Source organism: Rhipicephalus microplus, chromosome 6 (assembly GCF_043290135.1).
Source record: "Rhipicephalus microplus isolate Deutch F79 chromosome 6, USDA_Rmic, whole genome shotgun sequence".
NCBI classification, from domain to species: Eukaryota; Metazoa; Arthropoda; class Arachnida; order Ixodida; family Ixodidae; genus Rhipicephalus; species Rhipicephalus microplus.
This window is the reverse complement of record NC_134705.1, coordinates 119903226-119922189: the sequence shown is the minus strand read 5'-3', so window position 1 is coordinate 119922189 and position 18964 is coordinate 119903226. Positions and strand designations below refer to the sequence as shown.

At 43.1% G+C, this 18964-nt stretch overlaps 1 protein-coding gene across 1 annotated transcript; it reads left to right on the top strand.

The window, feature by feature from the left end:
- Positions 1 to 882: 882 nt before the first annotated feature.
- Positions 883 to 18458, top strand: LOC142766012 (uncharacterized). Its single transcript, XM_075867824.1, has 8 exons — positions 883 to 952; positions 1780 to 1919; positions 5275 to 5386; positions 7019 to 7241; positions 9377 to 9527; positions 13411 to 13526; positions 14835 to 14946; positions 18136 to 18458. Exons 1-8 carry the CDS (start codon positions 883 to 885, stop codon positions 18319 to 18321), a joined length of 1110 nt encoding a protein of 369 aa, XP_075723939.1. The 3' UTR covers positions 18322 to 18458.
- The last annotated feature ends 506 nt before the right edge of the window (positions 18459 to 18964 follow it).

Below are 18964 nucleotides of genomic sequence, written 5' to 3'. Positions count from 1 at the left end.
CACAGTGCTGTCAAGAAAAGCTGTCGCCGAGTATAGTAACTACATATGACGTGTACATATGTAGCTAATGTTTTCGTAACAATTGAACACTGAAATGCTATAAGCCATAATGTTCGCTTTTTGTCGAGTGACTTGATGTCTGAAACTTGACACTTGGTGTCTCCCGCACTAATACCATAGCCAGAAATGAGCGGCCGTATGTAGTAATACTGAAAGAGAAAGCAAATAATTGACCGCATATCTTCATGCTTTGCTGCAAATGCTGTCGAAAGATGACGCAAATGCCATCTGTAGGCACTGCGTGAGAAATGAGCGCCATCTGGCATAAATGTAGGGAAAAGAAAGTTTGTGTAGAACGCAGAGTCACTGGTAGGTGGCATTACCATGTTCACGCAGCCAAGTGTAGAAAACACCCGCTTTTCGTTCACTGCGTTGCATTGTCAGCGCAGTGTCAAAGACGCCGCAATCTTATGAACAACGCATATATGCATATGCTATGAGCGAAACACTTACGGATAAATGTTGCGCCTACTATATGCATATTATTTGCTTTTTGTTGACATTGTTGACAAGTATAAACGCAGCGAACAGATTAACGTGGTTGGGTGCTGAGCAAGGGCTTGAACTTTTACTGCGTGACTTACTCGTGCAACGGACAGACAGACAGACAGACAGACAGAGAGACAGACAGACAGACAGACAGACACACAGACAGACAGACAAACAGACAGACAGAAATTTATGCCATAATCTATGGTCTTTAAGTATAGAGAGCTCCGTAAAGTATCACGTTGTGACAGTGACAGTTACTGTTAACACGCAATACCAGTCCTAATTTACGTTTATTCTCATTCCATTAGCGGCAGCAAGGTGTGGGTTGTCATGACTAGCAGCTGTCTGGCCATCGCATTCATCTTAGTATTCCTGGTCCTCTTCGTCTTCGGGAACGATGGTGACTATGTTTTCTTTGTTCTTGCTATCGAAAACCACGTACCTTAGAATAATTCTAAAGCTTAGAACCAGGCCGTTATATGGCTATTGCTACCAGCGCCGCCACGGTGGTCTAGTGGCTAAGGTACTCAGCTGGTGATCCGCAGGTCGCAGGATCAAATCCCGGCAATGGCGGCTGCATTTCAGATGGAGGTGGAAATGTTGTAGGCCCGTGTGCTCAGATTTGGGTGTACGCTAAAGAACCCCAGGTGGTCGAAATTTTCGGAGTCCTCCTCTACGGCGTCTCCCGTGGTCATATGGGGGTTTTGGGACGTTAAACCCGATATCTCATCAAATCAATCAATGACTATTGTTACCATTCCGCGGTAATCGAGGCTTTACTAGAAAAGAGGACTCATGCGACCGGTGCAACAGCAGCACTCTTTAAAAAAATTTAGATATTTGTATTAAATAAGAAAGAAATATCCGCCGTAAATGGTATTCTTCTCTTCATCCACTATACACAACTACTGCACTTTGGAGCCCTTTGGTGCCTGTAGATAGTGATTTTCCAGTGAATTCCACAACGCCAACACTGCTCCAGTACATGACGATGCTTCAAATTAAGATCTATCTATCTATCTATCTATCTATCTATCTATCTATCTATCTATCTATCTATCTATCTATCTATCTATCTATCTATCTATCTATCTGTCTATCTATCTATCTATCTATCTATCTATCTATCTATCTATCTGTCTGTCTGTCTGTCTGTCTGTCTGTCTGTCTATCTATCTATCTATCTATCTATCTATCTATCTATCTATGAAATATGTTTTGTTCCAGCGGAAATAAGCGATGAAGACGGTTATGGTGGCTCTAGCGCTCTCAGCGGAGGCAGTAGTGGTGGAGGGGGCGGTGGAGGTGGAGGCTCTCCCATCCCTGAACTATTTGTGCCTGAGGCACTTGAAAGTCACCCAACTGCCGTAAGTATTCACATGTTCACCAAGCTGATCCCATTTTTAGGCATCGGTAAAACACCAAAGTGCGTCATGTTTTTGAAGAGGTAGTTAAGCTTATATTGTGCGTTGTTTCAATACAAGGGCGAAGGAATGATTGCTGCAGAAACAAATTAAAATGTTACGCAATTAACGGCAAGCAGGTCGGAACTTTCAGCGCACACCTCCAGTAGAAAGCATGCACAAAATGAGCATACACAACGTGAGCGCGGACTAACGACTGTTTCAGCTCGACACTTAAAGCACGCTGTTCAAACAGAAAGGAAGACGCACAAAATGAACGCTCAAATCTACGCAGTAGAAGCGAGAACAGTCACAGTCCTAACTTCTTTGTTTGTGAGCAACGGGCTTCTTTCATAACCGTGGCCGCGGCAGTGAGCGAAATCACTTCGTACTCTTCCGACTCATGAGTCTGATGAGTGTGAAGGATAGGGTAGACGACGGAGCTGGCGATGCCGGGAGCATGCCGATAACTGCTGATGGGGAATGAGAGACAGAAGACTTAGATGGACAAAGCACGCAGTGATGGACCGGTGTTTTCTACTGGAACTTGCCAATCACAGCCAAATGTCAATGAGACACAGAAGACTCGAATCAGACACAGAAGCCCACAGTCCGTTTTGAGTTAACGCGCTCGCTGCAAATTTTTATGGTTCAACAAGGCGCAGGAAAAGTCTCCCACCGACACTACCTTGAAGGTTGAAATCCAGTGCCTATATATACGGGGTGGCCAGTGAACGGTTGTGCAGTGAACGGTTGTCCTTTGTTTTTAAATCAAGGAACTCGCTAGCAGACACTGTCTGTGTCGGCGTTGCGTGGTGAGAGGAAAAGCGTACGAGAGGAGAAAGACGGAGAGGGGTCTAATATGCGTATTGGCGGTGTAAACGCTGCTGGGAGGGATGCCTAGAGGAGAGTGAACGGTGGGCGAGGAGAAGCAGCGTGCGTCGGCGTTGCGAGGCGAAAGAGCGGAAGCGTAAGAGAGGAGAAAGGGGCGCTCATGCGCTGTAAGGATAGTCACGCCGCACACCGGATTAAGTTCGACCACATGACTCTTTGCATCTAGAATCCACACGATCAGTAGAGGCATCGGGGATGCGACGAAGACACCAAGGGCAAGGTCTGGCAGGTGAACGGGGCTCGCTAGTCGGCTGAAAGACATGGCTAGTTGAAATAAAGATGACAACCACTCGCGAGAAAACAAAATATGCACGTGGTGCCAGGTAATGTCAAATATTTCCTTTGCTGCCAGAAAATATTGCCGCACTATTGGCAAGCGTGAAAGACCGCTTTATAATTCAAGAAGCGTACGGTGGAGAGCTAGTCGCTTAGACACTAAAAATATAAATTACTACATTCAAGAGACATGAAGAAAGGTGCTTCCAGATACTGTTAGTCTGTGCTGGTCTCATCCCCATCTGTTTTCTTGTGTCCCGTTTGCAGGCGCAGTATTATGTTCTGCGCTTCATACGTTGGTTCAGCCCCTGCCCCAAACTTCTAAGAAAAAATGAAAGGGGAGGGTGAGACTGGCTAAAAGGTTCCCTTGTGCTTTACCCTCATCACTCCCGTTGCATGCGTGGATAGATCCGATGTTTACAAGGCACATAAATTGGTGATGTGACTTCCAAGTTAGCAATAATTTTACACAGAACACCAAACTCCCAGGTCCTCCAAAAAGTTTATCTATTACTAAGCATTTTTAAGGGAACAAGGTAAAATAACTTCGGAATGACATTTTAGTGGTATTTTTTTTCACTTCGTTCTCAGGCAGTGCCGTTAGCTGTATCTCTTGTTGTCTCTTATTCTAATCATTCCTAAGCAAAATAAATTATTCAAGGACCCTTGGGAGAGCAAGTGAAATTGTGCTGCGGTTTTGTTTTCAACGACACTCTAAGAAAAAGTATGAATTATACTCGGAAAAGTTCTGCTACAGAACAATAATCGTCGTCAGACTTGCTCGCATTTCTTTTCTTGAAAACCCAGCCCTGGACACTTTGCTGTCGGGAAGGCTATGCCACACTTGTAACGTGCGCGCCGTTCGTGACCGCAAACACAGGAACCATGGTGATAGCGCGAGGAAAGTACTTGAAGTAGATGACGAATACTGTTGTCTTGCAGAGACACTCCATGGTCAAATCACATGGGTCGCGAAACATGGACCGAAAAGTGTGGGAAACCTATTGCAACAGGCATCAACGCCCGCGAATGGTTGTTGCGCGACTAGGTGAGGAAGGGACAATCAAAAGTAAATACTCAATTTAATTTTTTTAAAATAGTCATAATTGTATATATGATAAAGTTAACTAGCTATAAACTTACCTTACGATGTGTCTCACCCTTGCATAAATAGTTGATTTTCTCGATTTTTCGTCGAGTGTCAGAAGTGGGGATTAAGGGGCTTATCCAGGCGATTGGCTATCAGAGCTTGCGTTTTGTTCGGCGTGTTCTTTGGTTCAGAACGGTGCCAGGTCAACGAGGCATCGCTCACTTTTTCGTGGTTGTTTCATGTGTTCCTTCAGTACTTTACTTATATTTTATGTGCTCTTTACTGGTGTAACATTCAAAAGCTGAACTAGCTCACAGAATGTGTAAATGGCCACTCCTGTGACAGCCGACTGCTTTCACTGGTGCACGGCCGGCATGCATTCGGCTTCAGTGATGCTGAACGTGTTGTGCTCTCCGCTTTGGTGGCGTTGAAGCAACGAGACGCTGTACTGTACGGCTGACAAAGCTATATTTTCAAAGCTGCTGTTTCGCTGCAGTTGTTTTCGGCAATTGGGCATCGTGAGGTTTCGAACTAATGTGCTATTGCGCTCGTAAAAAGTTGTCTCACACTTACCTCGGCGAAGCTTTTTGGGCATGTAAGTACATCATTTGGATAATAGAACAGCTTTGCTTGCTCAAGCTTTGTGTTTTTTCTCTTCTCCCGCACGCATTTAGCCAGCCACAAGACAGAATAAAAGCGCGTATTAAGAATGACACCTGAAAGGTCGGCATTTAAGGAAAAAATCCATTTCGTGCAATGTAGGGCAAATGTGTGAGGTCGCAAACGCTTCCGGTTGTGACGTCGTATTTTATTCTTCATTTCTTGTTTGCAGTTAGTTGGCTCCTCCTCACGTAGGTTGCAACGGTGGCACCAGCTGCTGACTACTGAATCCATGCGCTTTTATACATATAACTTGGACACTCCCCAAACACTGAACTTTTTTAGAGTGATAAAAAGATCACTATCAGGGGGTCGTGCAGGTAAAGATAAGTTTCAGACGGCAGACAACTGTACAGCATTGCGTGCTCAATGTCTTAATTTACCGATGAAATTTTCCAGGTTCTGCCGACGCGTGCTCGTACTACCCAGCGCAACGAAAGCCACGCAACCGAGACGACCAAAGGCGAAGTGACCTGGCTCACCCAAGCCACCACGCCAGCACCTACTACTTGTAAGGAAAGACCGAACTTATGTCGCGAATGACATTTTGTACGCAGAATTCCGACGTAGGCTGATCCTGCAGTAGTAACTTCGGCTATCCAGTGTTATTCTTTGCCTTCGAGGTTGTTAGTCTGCGCCGGTACCGTCTACATCTTTCTGGTTGTGTCCTGTTTGTTGGCGAAGTTTTATGTTTTGCGATTTATGAGTCGGTTGAACACCTGCCCGAACTTCTGAGAAAAAATGAAGGGCGAGGGTGAAAGTGGCTAAACAGTCCCCTCGCGTCCTCCCCCCATCACTCCCGATAGATGCGTGAATATATATATGGTTTCTAACAACATGTACTTGGGAATAATTTACCTAGATGGCTTTGGTGATTTTCACAACAAATCCATGAAGTGAATCACGACGAGTGGGGCGAAGCATCCGTCCATTCATCCTTGTGTCCAGCCATCCATGCTTCCGTCCGTCCACCCGTTCGTGCGTCCGCGCCTCTGTCCGCGCGTCCGTCAGTCTGTTGTCCATGTACGCTTCTGTGCGTCCTTCTGTCTGTACGTCCATCCATCGAGAATCACAGCACATTCACAGAGGGAGTTATGATGAGTATATATATATATATATATATATATATATATTTATATATATATATATATATATATATATATATATATATATATATGTCTTTCTGTTTGTCCGCGGTAACGGTGATTTCCCTAACGGCACCAAACAATACCTCAAACGGCCAACTCCATCCGCAGTGCCTGCCAATATTTCTCAAGCATCAGCATTCACACTTGTGCAACTATTGCGCATATATAAAGCACCATTACACCACCTTGATGCTCTGTATGTGTGCTTTCTTACTAGAGAAGGCACACATAAGTAATTCCAATGACCATAGTGTTTATCACGCTGCGCTGACAGTGCAACGCGATGCTGAAAAAGACAAGTGTTTCCAACGCTTCGGTAACACGACACATATCTGTGTATGCAGCATAGACAGGCGTGTCGATTCTGATTGAAAAAAGAAAGCGATGTGGCACATGGGACCTATGCGTTGGAGCATTTGTAGAGTGCAGATTGTGTTATTCTTACTCGCTTATGGAGTGCAACCGAACACGAATAAATGATGTGGCTCGATATTTATCGGTGAGAATGGCGATTCCTTTTCCGCACAGAGGCGATAAAATGTAAATGTGGCACGACTATCATCGCGATCAACACACTGCGCACATCAAATGGCGTAGCTTGGCGTGCGAATTCGGACACCCCCGCAGTGGGTGCAAAATTGCATCGGCCTGCCTTCTGAAGGCGACATGGCTAAATTTGACAGCGTGTGCTGCGCGCGCTCGTTTTTTTTTCTATCTACCAGACTGTTAGTTTAATTGCTGGTTGATTATTCCTAAAATTTTGCTTTTTCATGCTTCTGAAAGCTTGTGTACTTTCGTAACTTTCATGTTAAAAAGATACCCTTCCGTGTCGATCAATAGCAACTTCAAAGAGATCGTCCTGATGCCGTACAAGAGTACTGATCCCTGTAGAAGTTATCAGGACGGTAGCTCATCTTGGCTTCAAAATATTTATATAACAGAACTCTTTTTGAGCACGTTCCACGAAATACTGTTCCAACGTGTGCTTTGTGCAGCCACAACCACGCCGCAACCTCTTCTGTGCTCGGTCTCCGAGACGGCCACGCTGGTTTCCCTGTACCCGGACGACAACCTGTGCGACATCGTCATGTACACGCACGTTCGCGCGAGCAAGAACCAAATTTTGGCGGTTGACGACATGGACAGCTACACGACGTTCACCACTGTGTGTGGAGTAAAATACTCGAAGACCACCTGTGGAATTTCATTCGACGCTCGGTGAGTGCAGTTTGTGTACAGACAGGAATACACAAGATTTGTTCGACATGGCCGGATTTTAACATGAAAGTGACCGTGTCCATACCGGCTCCGCTTAGAAGGTTCCATCACGCATATGACTTTTTAAATGTATACTAACAGATCGCCAAGAAAAAATTAAGAAGAAAAGATTCTGTCACACGGAGTCGGACCGGAAACCTCTCAATTCAAGCGGGCGGCTCTAGCCATTATGCCAAGGAGTGTGCGTTGTCGATAAAGCTAACTGCAAGTCATATATATATATATATATATATATATATATATATATATATATATATATATATATATATATATATATATATATATATATATATATATATATATATATATATATATATATATATATATATATATATATATATATATATATATATATATATATATATATATATATATATATATAATATATATATATAAATACATATATATATATATATATATATATATATATATATATATATATATATATAATATATATATAAATACATATAAATAAATATATATATATATATATATATATATATATATATATATATATATATATATATATATATATATATATATATATATATATATATATATATATGTATATACACATTTATTTATTTATTTATTTATTAGGCACTACTTAGGCGTATGCCCAAAAGTGATCGATGTGTCATTCGCGCGTCAACAGAGAGCACCGTAGTGCGAGGAGCAAGCAAAGTCGTGTGCGCGAGAAGCCCGGGGAATCTTGCATAGCACCTCTGCTTGCGGTTTCTGTGTTTCCATGGCAACCTTGGCCCTGGCTGCCAAGTGCGACCAAGGTTGCTCGCACAACAGCGGAGGTGGCGTACTCTTGTCGTTCTGCTTCCCCGCGAATCTGCAGCTTCGCGGGAGAGTATGTGTAAGCGATTCATAATGGAGCGAACTGCTCTGAGAAAACAGAGCGCGCAAACTCTCTCGCCGTCGACCAGTGAAAGTATTAAAGCAGCTTGAGTTGGTAGAGCCAACGCCTCTTCTATTTTTTCAATGCCAGATGCGCTCAATTCAGCCTTTCACCACCATCTACTCTAGCCCTTTCCTGCTCTCGCATATCACTTAGCCTCCGCGTTTGCTTTGCGGTCGTGGAAGGAGCCATCCAACATTGGCCCCTCGAGCTCGAGACGGAAATCATATGAAGTAATTTGTTGGTAAAGCTGCGTACAGATTTGTAGCGGAGGGAGTTGGGGGGGGGGGGGCGTGTTGCATTCTTTGTGTTCACAATGTAGCGTGTCACCGTTCGTGGCGCTGTGCGGGCAACCATTGGAGAAGCATCACTGCGACGCTGCTGCAGGTGCTGACTGTAAGAGCACTGTGAGGTGGTGGCAGGGTTGCTTCGAGCCACGAGGAAGGAGCACGAAGGAAGAAATCTGACAGACACGTGATATTCGAGAGGAAAACACGTCTATCGCACCTCCGTGGGAAAGCCCTCAGACGCACGTGTGACTCAAGCAGCGCTACCCATCGCATCACAACCACTGCCTCAAACTAAGGCGGACTGATGGCTATACCGTTGAGGAGCACACGTTTAGACTCGCTCTCTGGATTTCGTGCCAAATGGTTGTACCCCCGTGATCTCCGACGACAGCACAGCTCTGGCCGACTGGGCTCGCCCTACGCCATCTCCTGACGGACAAGAGCTCTCGCCGAGTGGTGCCCCGTCCTCAGACTCCTGCGACGGCCCATCTTTCTTATTTTCTCCTTACTTCCCTCTCTCGCAGGCCCTGCGCCTCACTCTTTCCTGCCTTTCTCTCGATCTCTATACCTTTTATTCCTATCATTCTAATCCCTCCTTCACCCCCACCCCTCGTGAGCTACTGTTCAGGGGCCCTCCCCCCGAGAGACAGTTACGGGCTTCACTTTTCCCTTCTTTTCATTTAAAATCATCTCTCCCCCCACACTAGCACTGAAGCAAATGAAAGAGTCGATGCTAAAGCTTGGACGATGAATACCTAGAACTGGGGAAACGTATGGCAGTGGGTACAAAAAAAAACACAAAAACATGCTATTGCATGTCGCACTTATGCGTGGTGATTCGCAGAGGTTTTGCAGGGGTTCCTTATGTCTTTTCGCAGCTTTGTCAAGGCCTCGCAATTCACGAGTGACATATCAGAGGAGCTCGCCCTCTTACGGCGGCAGAACGTCGTGCATTTAGGCATCCTCAACATGTACGACTACGACAACAGAGTCCTGGAGGCGTCCTTCTACGTGGAGCCTGCTCTCGATGTAAGACGCATTTAAAAGCACCGACTTGCCGGCTGCCTTCACTACTTCGTAGTGCCTTATGATAGTTATTAAGAGAAAGCAATTAAGATGATCAAATACAGACGCTGAAATAAAAAGCACAGCATAAATGCTTTATGGTATTTCGAAATAAGAAACATATAAATGGATAAATTGTATTAATACAAACAGAACACTATTTGCGCAGTTTGGTAATTGTTGATTCCTTTTTGTGTTAACGCTGGTCATTGCATCACCCGAGATTAATTGCTAGACTGTTTGTTATCGACAGATCAACCCTATTCGTTCGACGGTGGCAGAGGCAACGCCCAATGAGGAATCAGGAAATATATGGCATGATGTGTTACAGAGCATGCGGTTATAAGGACCCGATACCACTCCAAGTTTAAAGAAAAGATAGTGTATTCTTTCTTGCTTTTACACCGGCAGTAGCTTTTTCTCGCTATTTATTTCTACATAAAACATGCCCGCAATGCCAGCACTATGTGTTGAGCCTATCAGGATAAGGCTTTCGGCAATACCCTATTATCTTTGTTTTCAAAGTAAAAAAAAAAATGCCCGAAACGAGGTGAAACGAGCTTATCACGAGTGATAGTCATGCGAAAAAAGGCAGTACGGCTGGACATCAATTAACAACCTTATACCCTCGTATGCGAACCTGTTGATAATACTAATATTAAAACTTAAGTTTACGCCCTAAAACTAATGATGTGATGATGAGAGACGGTGTAGTAGAGAGCTCCGGAATTTCGACCATCTCGTGATCTTTAATGCGCACTTAATACAATGCACACTACATGGGCCTCTACCATTTCGCCTTCATCAAAATGAGACCACCCTGGCCGAGATCGAACCGGTCACCTCCGGCTTAGCAGGCGATCAGCCCAACCACTGATCCAACGTGGCGGATGTATATGCAGCAATCGAGAACCTATTATGACGTCACGCAAACAGACTGCTGGCTTCGTGAATCGCGTCTAAAGAAAGAGAAAGCCAGAAGAGAATGGCGCACCCATTCTTCGTATTTTAGTATGCTAATGTTAGCTTTAAGATTTTGGGAAATGTGAAAATGAACTTTAATTAGCATGATTTTCAAAGGCACACTATAGAGGAAAGAGAAAATTAGCGTATTTGGAAAATATAATTCCGCATTCCCGAAAATGTCACTTATACCGTTAGACGACACTTCGTTAGTGAGCAAGCCCGCGAAAAGAAAATGCGACTGGAGACGCCACCTTGAGATTCTCTCACTAAACAACTTGACGTATGTGTATACAGGAGATTTTTATGCAGTCTACGAGATCCTACGTAGTTCCTAATAGGTAAAATTCAAGTGCTTCCTCATCTGTGGGTGCCATAGATTTAGCATACGATGTTTCATAAAACTTCATCTAGCCAATGTCACGCAAATACGATACATTTTGTTATCAGTGACGTCACGTGCGGAGATTTGGGCACAAAATATCAGTATGAAACTTCAACATTGATTTTATCCTTATTTAATGAACCTATGATGCAAAAATTAGACAGTAGAGTGTTCAGAGTGCACTTCATCATTCTAAAATAATTCATATTTCCACTTTTTCGTCCCCTTGAGCATAGAGTTTCCTATATATACACTAGAGTGAACTCTGGCGCTAGTGTCTAAGGGAGTTTCAACGCACGGCGCTTCGCCGAGCATAGTACAAGGACTTGTCCAGTCTTCGTACTTCTGGCTCCGTGTGTGTTTGTGTGGCGTGGAGCTGCTTTCTCACGAAACAAAAATAAGTAACTGTTCAGTGGTTGCGCTTCACCACCTTATACTTTTAGGCTTACCGTTTCAAATCAACTAACGAAATTGAAAAGGGTTCGTTCTTTCTTTCGAAACAAAACCTAAACACAGAAATTAACGAAGCCACAAGTGCCATTTGTCCCCCGCAAGTACGAAGACTAGGCAAATTTGTTTACTACCAATCATTCCCATGGTAGCTGAACGGTAGCAGTGCCAGAGGCCCCTCTAGTTAATTTTAGAAAACTGTGTCCCTATGAGCTTGTTGGCTGGAACAAGGCCCCAATATCAAGAGGGCTTTATTTTGAAACGCTTGATATCATCCCTGTTCAAACAGTTCACGTTTACAGGTGTCGTCTGTGTCAGTCACAGTTCCACGAAAAGCCACTTACGACGGTTTGAGCCGACGTGAGCTGTGCGGGAATTACGAGACGTAATGCGGTGGTGATGTGCCTCACTATGGTAGACTACAAGGCTCCATGAACTGTTGCGCGGTAAAGGTTCTGGCACATAAACGGAGTACTGGGCATCGAAAACACCCCGTGTAAACATTATTCCGCCTCAGATCTGCGCTTTCATTCGTAACGCTTTGTCGAGTAAATTTTAATATCACAGGTTGTACATCCCAAACCATGATTAGGAGACGTCGTTGTGGAGGTCTCCGGAAATATTAGGCCATCTGGCGGTATTTAACGTGCATTAACATTGCACAGTACAGGGGCCTATATCATTTTGCCTCCACCTAAACGCGATCAATACGGCCGGGAGCAAGACCACGACCTCCGGGTCAGCAGCGAAGCACCATAGCCACTATTCCACTGAGGCGGATGTCGAGTAAATTTCGAGCTTAGAAAATGCTTATTAGACCAATAATTGAATACGCGAAAATTGTCTGGGATCCATTCACGATGACAAACATATCAAATATTAAAAAAACTTCAGTGTTTAGCTGTACGGTTTATATCTAATGAATATCGATGGACAGATTCCCCATCTCAACTGTGTGCACTAGCAGAGGAGGAGGAGGAGGAATAAATGAGGAAGGACAGGGAGGTTATGCACTAGCGGAGCTACCCACAATTGAAGCTAGGACAAAACACGAAACACTTAAGTATCTTCACCTCAATATTGATAACCGTGTTTATGTAAGGTATGCTGAATATTTCAGTATTTTTCGTACTAAAACTTCTAGGCATCGCCATTCAATACTTATTCCTGCACCTGCTGTTTCCACCAATTGTTTTAGGTATAGATTTTTTCCAAGAGCTATCAATAGATGGAATTCGTTGAGCGATGAAGCATTTCAAGCTCATCTATAGATATGTTTTTAAAACACCTATAGCACATATCCTCGTTCATAATTAATGATGCCTTTTTTGTCTCTGCATGGTCTAGTGCATTCAATGATTAAGTTCTTGGTCGCGCTATTGGTTGCGTTTTTTTTGATGACTTCATTGTTGTCCTTTAATTTGTTACTTCTGATTATATTTGTTAGCTATGTTCTGTTCTTAGAAGGTTCGCTATTTTTTCATGTACTTTTTTTTTCACTCCTGTAACATCCCTATGTAAGAGCTGACAGTAGTCGTAAATAAATAAATAAATAAATAAATAAATAAATAAATAAATAAATAAATAAACAAACAAATAAATAAATAAGTAAATAAATAAATAAATAAATAAACAATAAAATTTTACCTGTCCTTCCTTGCGTGCTGAGCGATGAAGCAGTGAGCAGCTCGACAATTTCAAAAAAACTATACTATAACATAGATGTCGGAATGTTTACAAGAGAGACTGATGTGATTGCCGCAACACATGCCTTAGTTTTCACTGAAACGTTCAAGAGCGCGAGTGCAAAGAAATATTTAGTTTTTCGGTATCTGTGGTAGTGCGTAATTGTACGAATTGAGATGAAAAAAAGTCATTCTTTTAACAACTAAACAAAAACGAAAATGAGAAGTGCACTCGACCATGTTTACATCTTGTGGTTTTCTGCGTTTCTCGCGCGGTTAGCCACGATGAATAAGCGCCAATTGATCCATTGTTTTGTCCCACTTTCAAATAACCGTTTTCTCTGTATTCATTTTTGTTTACCAGAGAATAACGAGGCTGAAGGCACTAACGTCACGTGTTATTTATGGAATCGGCTTCTTCTTCTACAACAAAAAGATCTCCTGGAACAGACTGCAGGTTCTGATCCTCGCGTCGAATGCGTAAGTTTTAGCAAAGCTTGAATTTAGGCTAGTTTGTGTACGTCATTGTAATGTTGCGCTAAGGAGGAAGGTACGAAGATGTCATGAAACAAGAGGACAGGACAGGTGGTGCATGCGCAAACTTTCAACTCTTGTAAGTTGAAACTCACAAATCTCAACTTACCTGTTTAAACTATCAAGTCAGTTGAAAGTTTGCTTACCATTTGTCCCGTGCTATTGTTTCGTACTTCTTTGTACCTTTCGTTCGTCGCAACCACAATACACTACGTAAGTTCTACATCACGGACATCATCAGCTGATCAATTCAAATAACCAATGCCTCAAGAATGGTGTTAATGCTTCCCTGTTCAGTTTTATTAAGGCGCAAGTGCAGAGAAAGTCAAAGCAAGGATAAAACAACAGGCGAATGAACAACTGCATGGATGGCTGAATAGGTGAACTGAATTTCATAGACGTCTTTCTCCATAGTCGTAACAAAATGAGGAAACCGGAATGACATGCCCAAACTATGAGATGAAGATGACATTCCACTGCAATCACATCTCCAAAATGCAGATGTGTTCGTAGCGAAATGATAACATCAGGGTTAGGCACTGAACATGATGGCATAATACATATTCTGCAATAATCGTCATGGAAAAATAAAATATCAGCATACTTACAATAAATTTATTGTGACTAACACTGCGGAATAACTTGACGAGCTACGCAGACTGTGCCGTCTTAAAATAACTACATGTTTTGTTTGTCCTACTATCTCAATTTCTACATTACTTCAGATTTATTGAGCTGGAGAGCAGGATTGTAGATTCTTCGATAAATATTTTTTTTTACTTATTCATACAACATTTTAAATTGCTTGATGATTATCGTACACTGAAATCTCGAGCATTACAGGTTTCCCAAATGCAAAAAAGTAGCGCTATGGCTCCTCTCCTTCATTAATCTAGATATTTTCGTCAGAACGCACCCGTCGAATTGGTCTCTCCGTAGCTGTCTTTTCCCTACAGATACATCGGTCGCGTAATTTGTTTTCCATTCAGCTGCAGTTAAGTAGCTGTCTCATCGAGACCGTTCCTCGCATTATTGTGTTTGGTATACGCATTGCCTTGGTAAGTAATTTTTCTACCCACTGGCTTAAATTTCTTCGCTCGTCCTTATATACCACGTCCCTCCGCAAGAGAGTTAAGCAGGGGGCTAACTAATCTCCATAACTCATAGCTCAGGCCCCTTGTAGAACAAGTTATTGTGAAAGGAACGTGTGAAGCCATCTTTTTGGTCTCTTTTGTTAACCTATTTTGCATGCAGGAAGGACATCATCGTTGTCATCACCTGCGTGTTGAGTGTGCCCAGCGCCAGTGCGTGCATCGCTCTGCCACCGACGACCTTTAGGAGCATCAGTGACTACCCGCCCAGATTCGTGAGTGTGGACTGTCACATAATGGACCCTTTCGTGCTAAAGAGAAATACGTTTTTGACAAAACTTTGACATAGTCACATATTACTGCGCTAATTGGCGTAACGTCTTCGATTCAGCAAGGCTTGAACTCGGGAAAGCTGGTGCAACATTTGAATGAAGTGGCCCTGATTGAACCGCAGGAAGGCCTACAGACAAAGAGAGCAAGCTAACTGTTTGGACAAACTTGCAACAGTTCATTTTGGTGAAAGGACGTCTAACGTTTTTTTACTGAAATTTTACTGGAACTTTAGGAGCATATTGTAGGCCTCTTCTATGTCTCCTTGGCGCATTGTGCCTTTTGCTCGGCGCAGTTGCATCAAAATATTCACCAGCAACTTTGGCTACTCTTTCGAAGAACTAAAGGCAGCCGTGTTAAAGTATCTCTACGGGCCATCATCAATAACAGTAACTGAGGTGTGACTATATAACTGTAATTTATACAAGAATATTTTACAGAAATACTTAAGGCTGCTACAGACATGCGTGCTAATCTTATTACCATTTTCTTAGTGAACCGCCCACCTGGCGTGCGTAAGAGGATATACCTGTAGCTACGGATACAATGATTAGCCAGCTGTGACAGCTAAGCACTATATTGACTGTTGTGATACATAACACATTAGACGAAGCATTCATGCTGTTCACTCACAACACTGTATTTGGAGCGCGCATATACAACTCACAGGGTCTCTTATGCATTGCGCTAAGACGACTCGTTGCAAAAGCTACCTACTTTTTCTCCTCTCTCGATGTACTGTTCCCATCTCGCCCCTCTCCAAAAGCTTACTGCCCGTAAGGCGGTTTTGTACTGCTTCCAGGTTAAACGCAACTTAGTAATCCCTCGAAACATTCACACATTCACACTCACTTACACACACACACCACACACAGCGATTAAGTGCTGTGTGCTGCGTGTTATTCTTCAGTGGAAGCGAGTGTAAATGTGTGAGAGGTTTGAGGGATTCCTGTATATCGCTAAATCTACTTACAATATGACGAGTTATCAACCAGCCAAACCGCAAGATTGAACTCTGCCTTTCTGTATCCCCCTTGTTTTTTTCGTTTCTTTTTTTTGTACTGCTTCCACAATGAGCTCACTACTAGCCGAGGGACAGTGGCGTGCTATGTTGGCACCATGTGATGTCATCGCGATGCCACAATAACAAGCTTCGGCTATCTTTGGCGCTCTGATGACGTCACGATGACGCCATGTGTTAACGGCATCATGTAATGGTATTTCACATCACTCGTGTCGACGGCGACGCCACCAGACGCCAACGCCGATAGTCAGTTTTCGTGTCTGAAGAGCATCTAAGGCTTTCGCATTAATATGCACCCCAAGTATGGCACCTACAAGGCAAGTCCTCCGGGCAGGACGATAGCTCCATTTAGGTTACAGGCACAAATGCTGAGCGCGAGACAGCCTGTCCTGAAGCACGTGTTTATCCACCGTGCACAGTACCGCAAGTGTAAACAGATGCTTAGAGTGCCAGTTGTAGGGGCTAATGAGGCGTAGGTAACAAGATCACTTTATTCATCGCCTAACGTAACTCCCTGAATGCCGATGCTTGTAATGTTAAGAATCAGCCGCTATCCAGAAAACTCTTCTTAGAAAGGCAACGCTGAGGGTTCGTGTCTAACGAACATAGTAAATGCTGAAAAGAATGTGAGACCTAATGAGAGTGGGTACTTTCCAGTTCTTTGCTTTCTAGGGGAACAGCTAGAAAAGAATGCAATTAATTGGCCGTACTAGCAATTATATTTCATATATATGTCATAAATGTTCGTGATTTTTGGTGGCTGTGTTGACAATTTTCGAGAGTTATTGATACAAATGCTCCCGAGAATTGCGGAATACAATGATAAAATATTTGCTGATGTTTCTTTAACGCGTTTTTTGAGCACCCAAGGGCTTGATGGGTTAAATTAAGTAATGTTCTTGGTTTTCCGGGTGACACACAATGTCATTATTAAACAAGAATTTAAATTCGTAGTGGGCGCTGCTCACCCTTTGGAATTTATTCAGTTCATTGCAAAAACAAAAAATACACTTGAATGCATTCTAGCTCAGTGTCATTTCTGTTACTGCTACGTTTACAAAGTGCCAGATGTGTTAAATTCTACTTCTAGAGGTGTTCTAGTCACCAGGCAATATACAACGTCTGTCGTTTCTGAATCCCATAAGCGCAATGTTAGTTGTGTGTTAGCCCTTCATAGAAGTGTGGCAGCTTGGGCTAGTTGGTATGACATGACAAAAGTTCAGCGCGGGAACGGAACGACGACACAGAGACAATAAGGACACGTGTCCTTCGTGACCTTCTTGTCTCTGTGTCGTCCTTCTGTTCTCGCGCTATAACGATCGTTAGCGCTTCAGCTCTGAAAATTTCGGGAGCAAGATAGCTCGGACATAAACTCAATAAGGTATGCTATCAATATCTTGGCGCCGCCTACGGTCCGAGTTAGTAACTTCACAAAGAACTATGCCGTTAAAGTGTTTCGAGAAATGCACATATTCAAGACCGTTTACTTAATGTGGAAGGCTCATCAAACACGCACAGAGCCATGCAAACTGCCATTCGTCTGTTAGTATTTAAAAATCACAGTAATCCGTATCAGCACAATCAATCGTTTATTCAGTCATTCTGTCATAAAAGACTTGAAAACTTAATTCAGATGAGAAAGATTCCAAAGCTTGATAATGAAAACTAATTATTTTTAATTTTCACGCTTGCACAAGGAGACCTTGCTCTTTTTATTCATAGAAACTGTGCAATACGATTCGGTTTGCTCATACATGTATCAATATTACGCCCGAATGAACCAGTGCAGCTTCAGAGGAAGCAGCCTGCCTCTATGAGGGACAAGCTTAATTATTCTGAACAAATTGAAGATCACAGTTATCCATCATCATTGTAATTGCGTATTTTTGGTCGCGCACTTGGTTCTTTGAAATTTCTAATTTGTGGCAGCAGGCAAACAACTCGCAGAGTTCCCCACTGAGTGAAAAAAAAAAACTGACGAAGCTGACTAGTTTCACAACACTCGCCGAATTCCTGTTAACGACTGCCATTGCCCGCACGACGTTGTTTGTTCACTACGTTGTGGTGGAGTTCTCATTTTTCTCGCATTTTTCATCTCCAACTGGTACAGGACTACGTGGTGCAAATGGCTAACGACAGTTTCAAGCCCCCGAGCCAAGTTTTGGCCTTCGCCTTCCAGATGGGCACCCTCATCTACAACATGACTTATCCCCACCGGCGGCCCGCCGACGCAGTATACGAGAACTGTAGCGGCTTCATTATCGGCGACAGTTCACAGGTTAGCCGAGTTGTATGAACTGTGTTGTGTCAGAGGATATCAAAAGGACGCGTGGTGGACAGAATTATTCAGAACCCTCCACTACGGCGCTTATACTAGCCTAAAGTTGCTTTGGGTCATTGGAACCCATAAAGAAACACAATTGAAGAGTTTCAATATTTATTTCATGAAGACCACCAGTATGCCATTCTCTCTTAATAAGAATAAATTTTTTTTAGGTTTAGTTGTGGGCAACCTTCAAGTTACCTTTACCCAAAAGATAGAGCGCTTTATTGAGCTATTCCGAGTGCCGTCACGAAAAAAAATGAACCCCCCCCTGAGAACAACTGTTACAATCTGACCTCCAACAAGCGTGAAATCTGACCACAACCTGTTGTACAAAAACGCGTACGCTGATGAATACCAAAACAGGTTATAAAAACACTCTTTACGAGTTCTTTCAAACGTTTATTCACAATATCACTGCAGCTACTACTTCTAGATCGCTCAAGTTTTGTTTGTCATTTCGCAATAGCGATGTTCCTTTAAGATACTAGCCATCGTAAACTGTGCCCACACTCTCTCTAACTAGCGCGCCGAGCGAGTTCCTCAGCGATGGTTGTGGTCTCCTTTGAGAATGGCATGACGCTGTGTTAGGCATACCAGCGTGATGTCACGTCAT

Coding starts and splice junctions, on each gene's coding strand:
- LOC142766012 (XM_075867824.1), top strand. CDS start 883: ATGACTAGCAGCTGTCTGGCCATCGCATTCATCTTAGTATTCCTGGTC. Junction 953..1,779: donor CTTCGTCTTCGGGAACGATG/GTGACTATGTTT, acceptor GTTTTGTTCCAG/CGGAAATAAGCGATGAAGAC. Junction 5,387..7,018: donor CACGCCAGCACCTACTACTT/GTAAGGAAAGAC, acceptor TGCTTTGTGCAG/CCACAACCACGCCGCAACCT.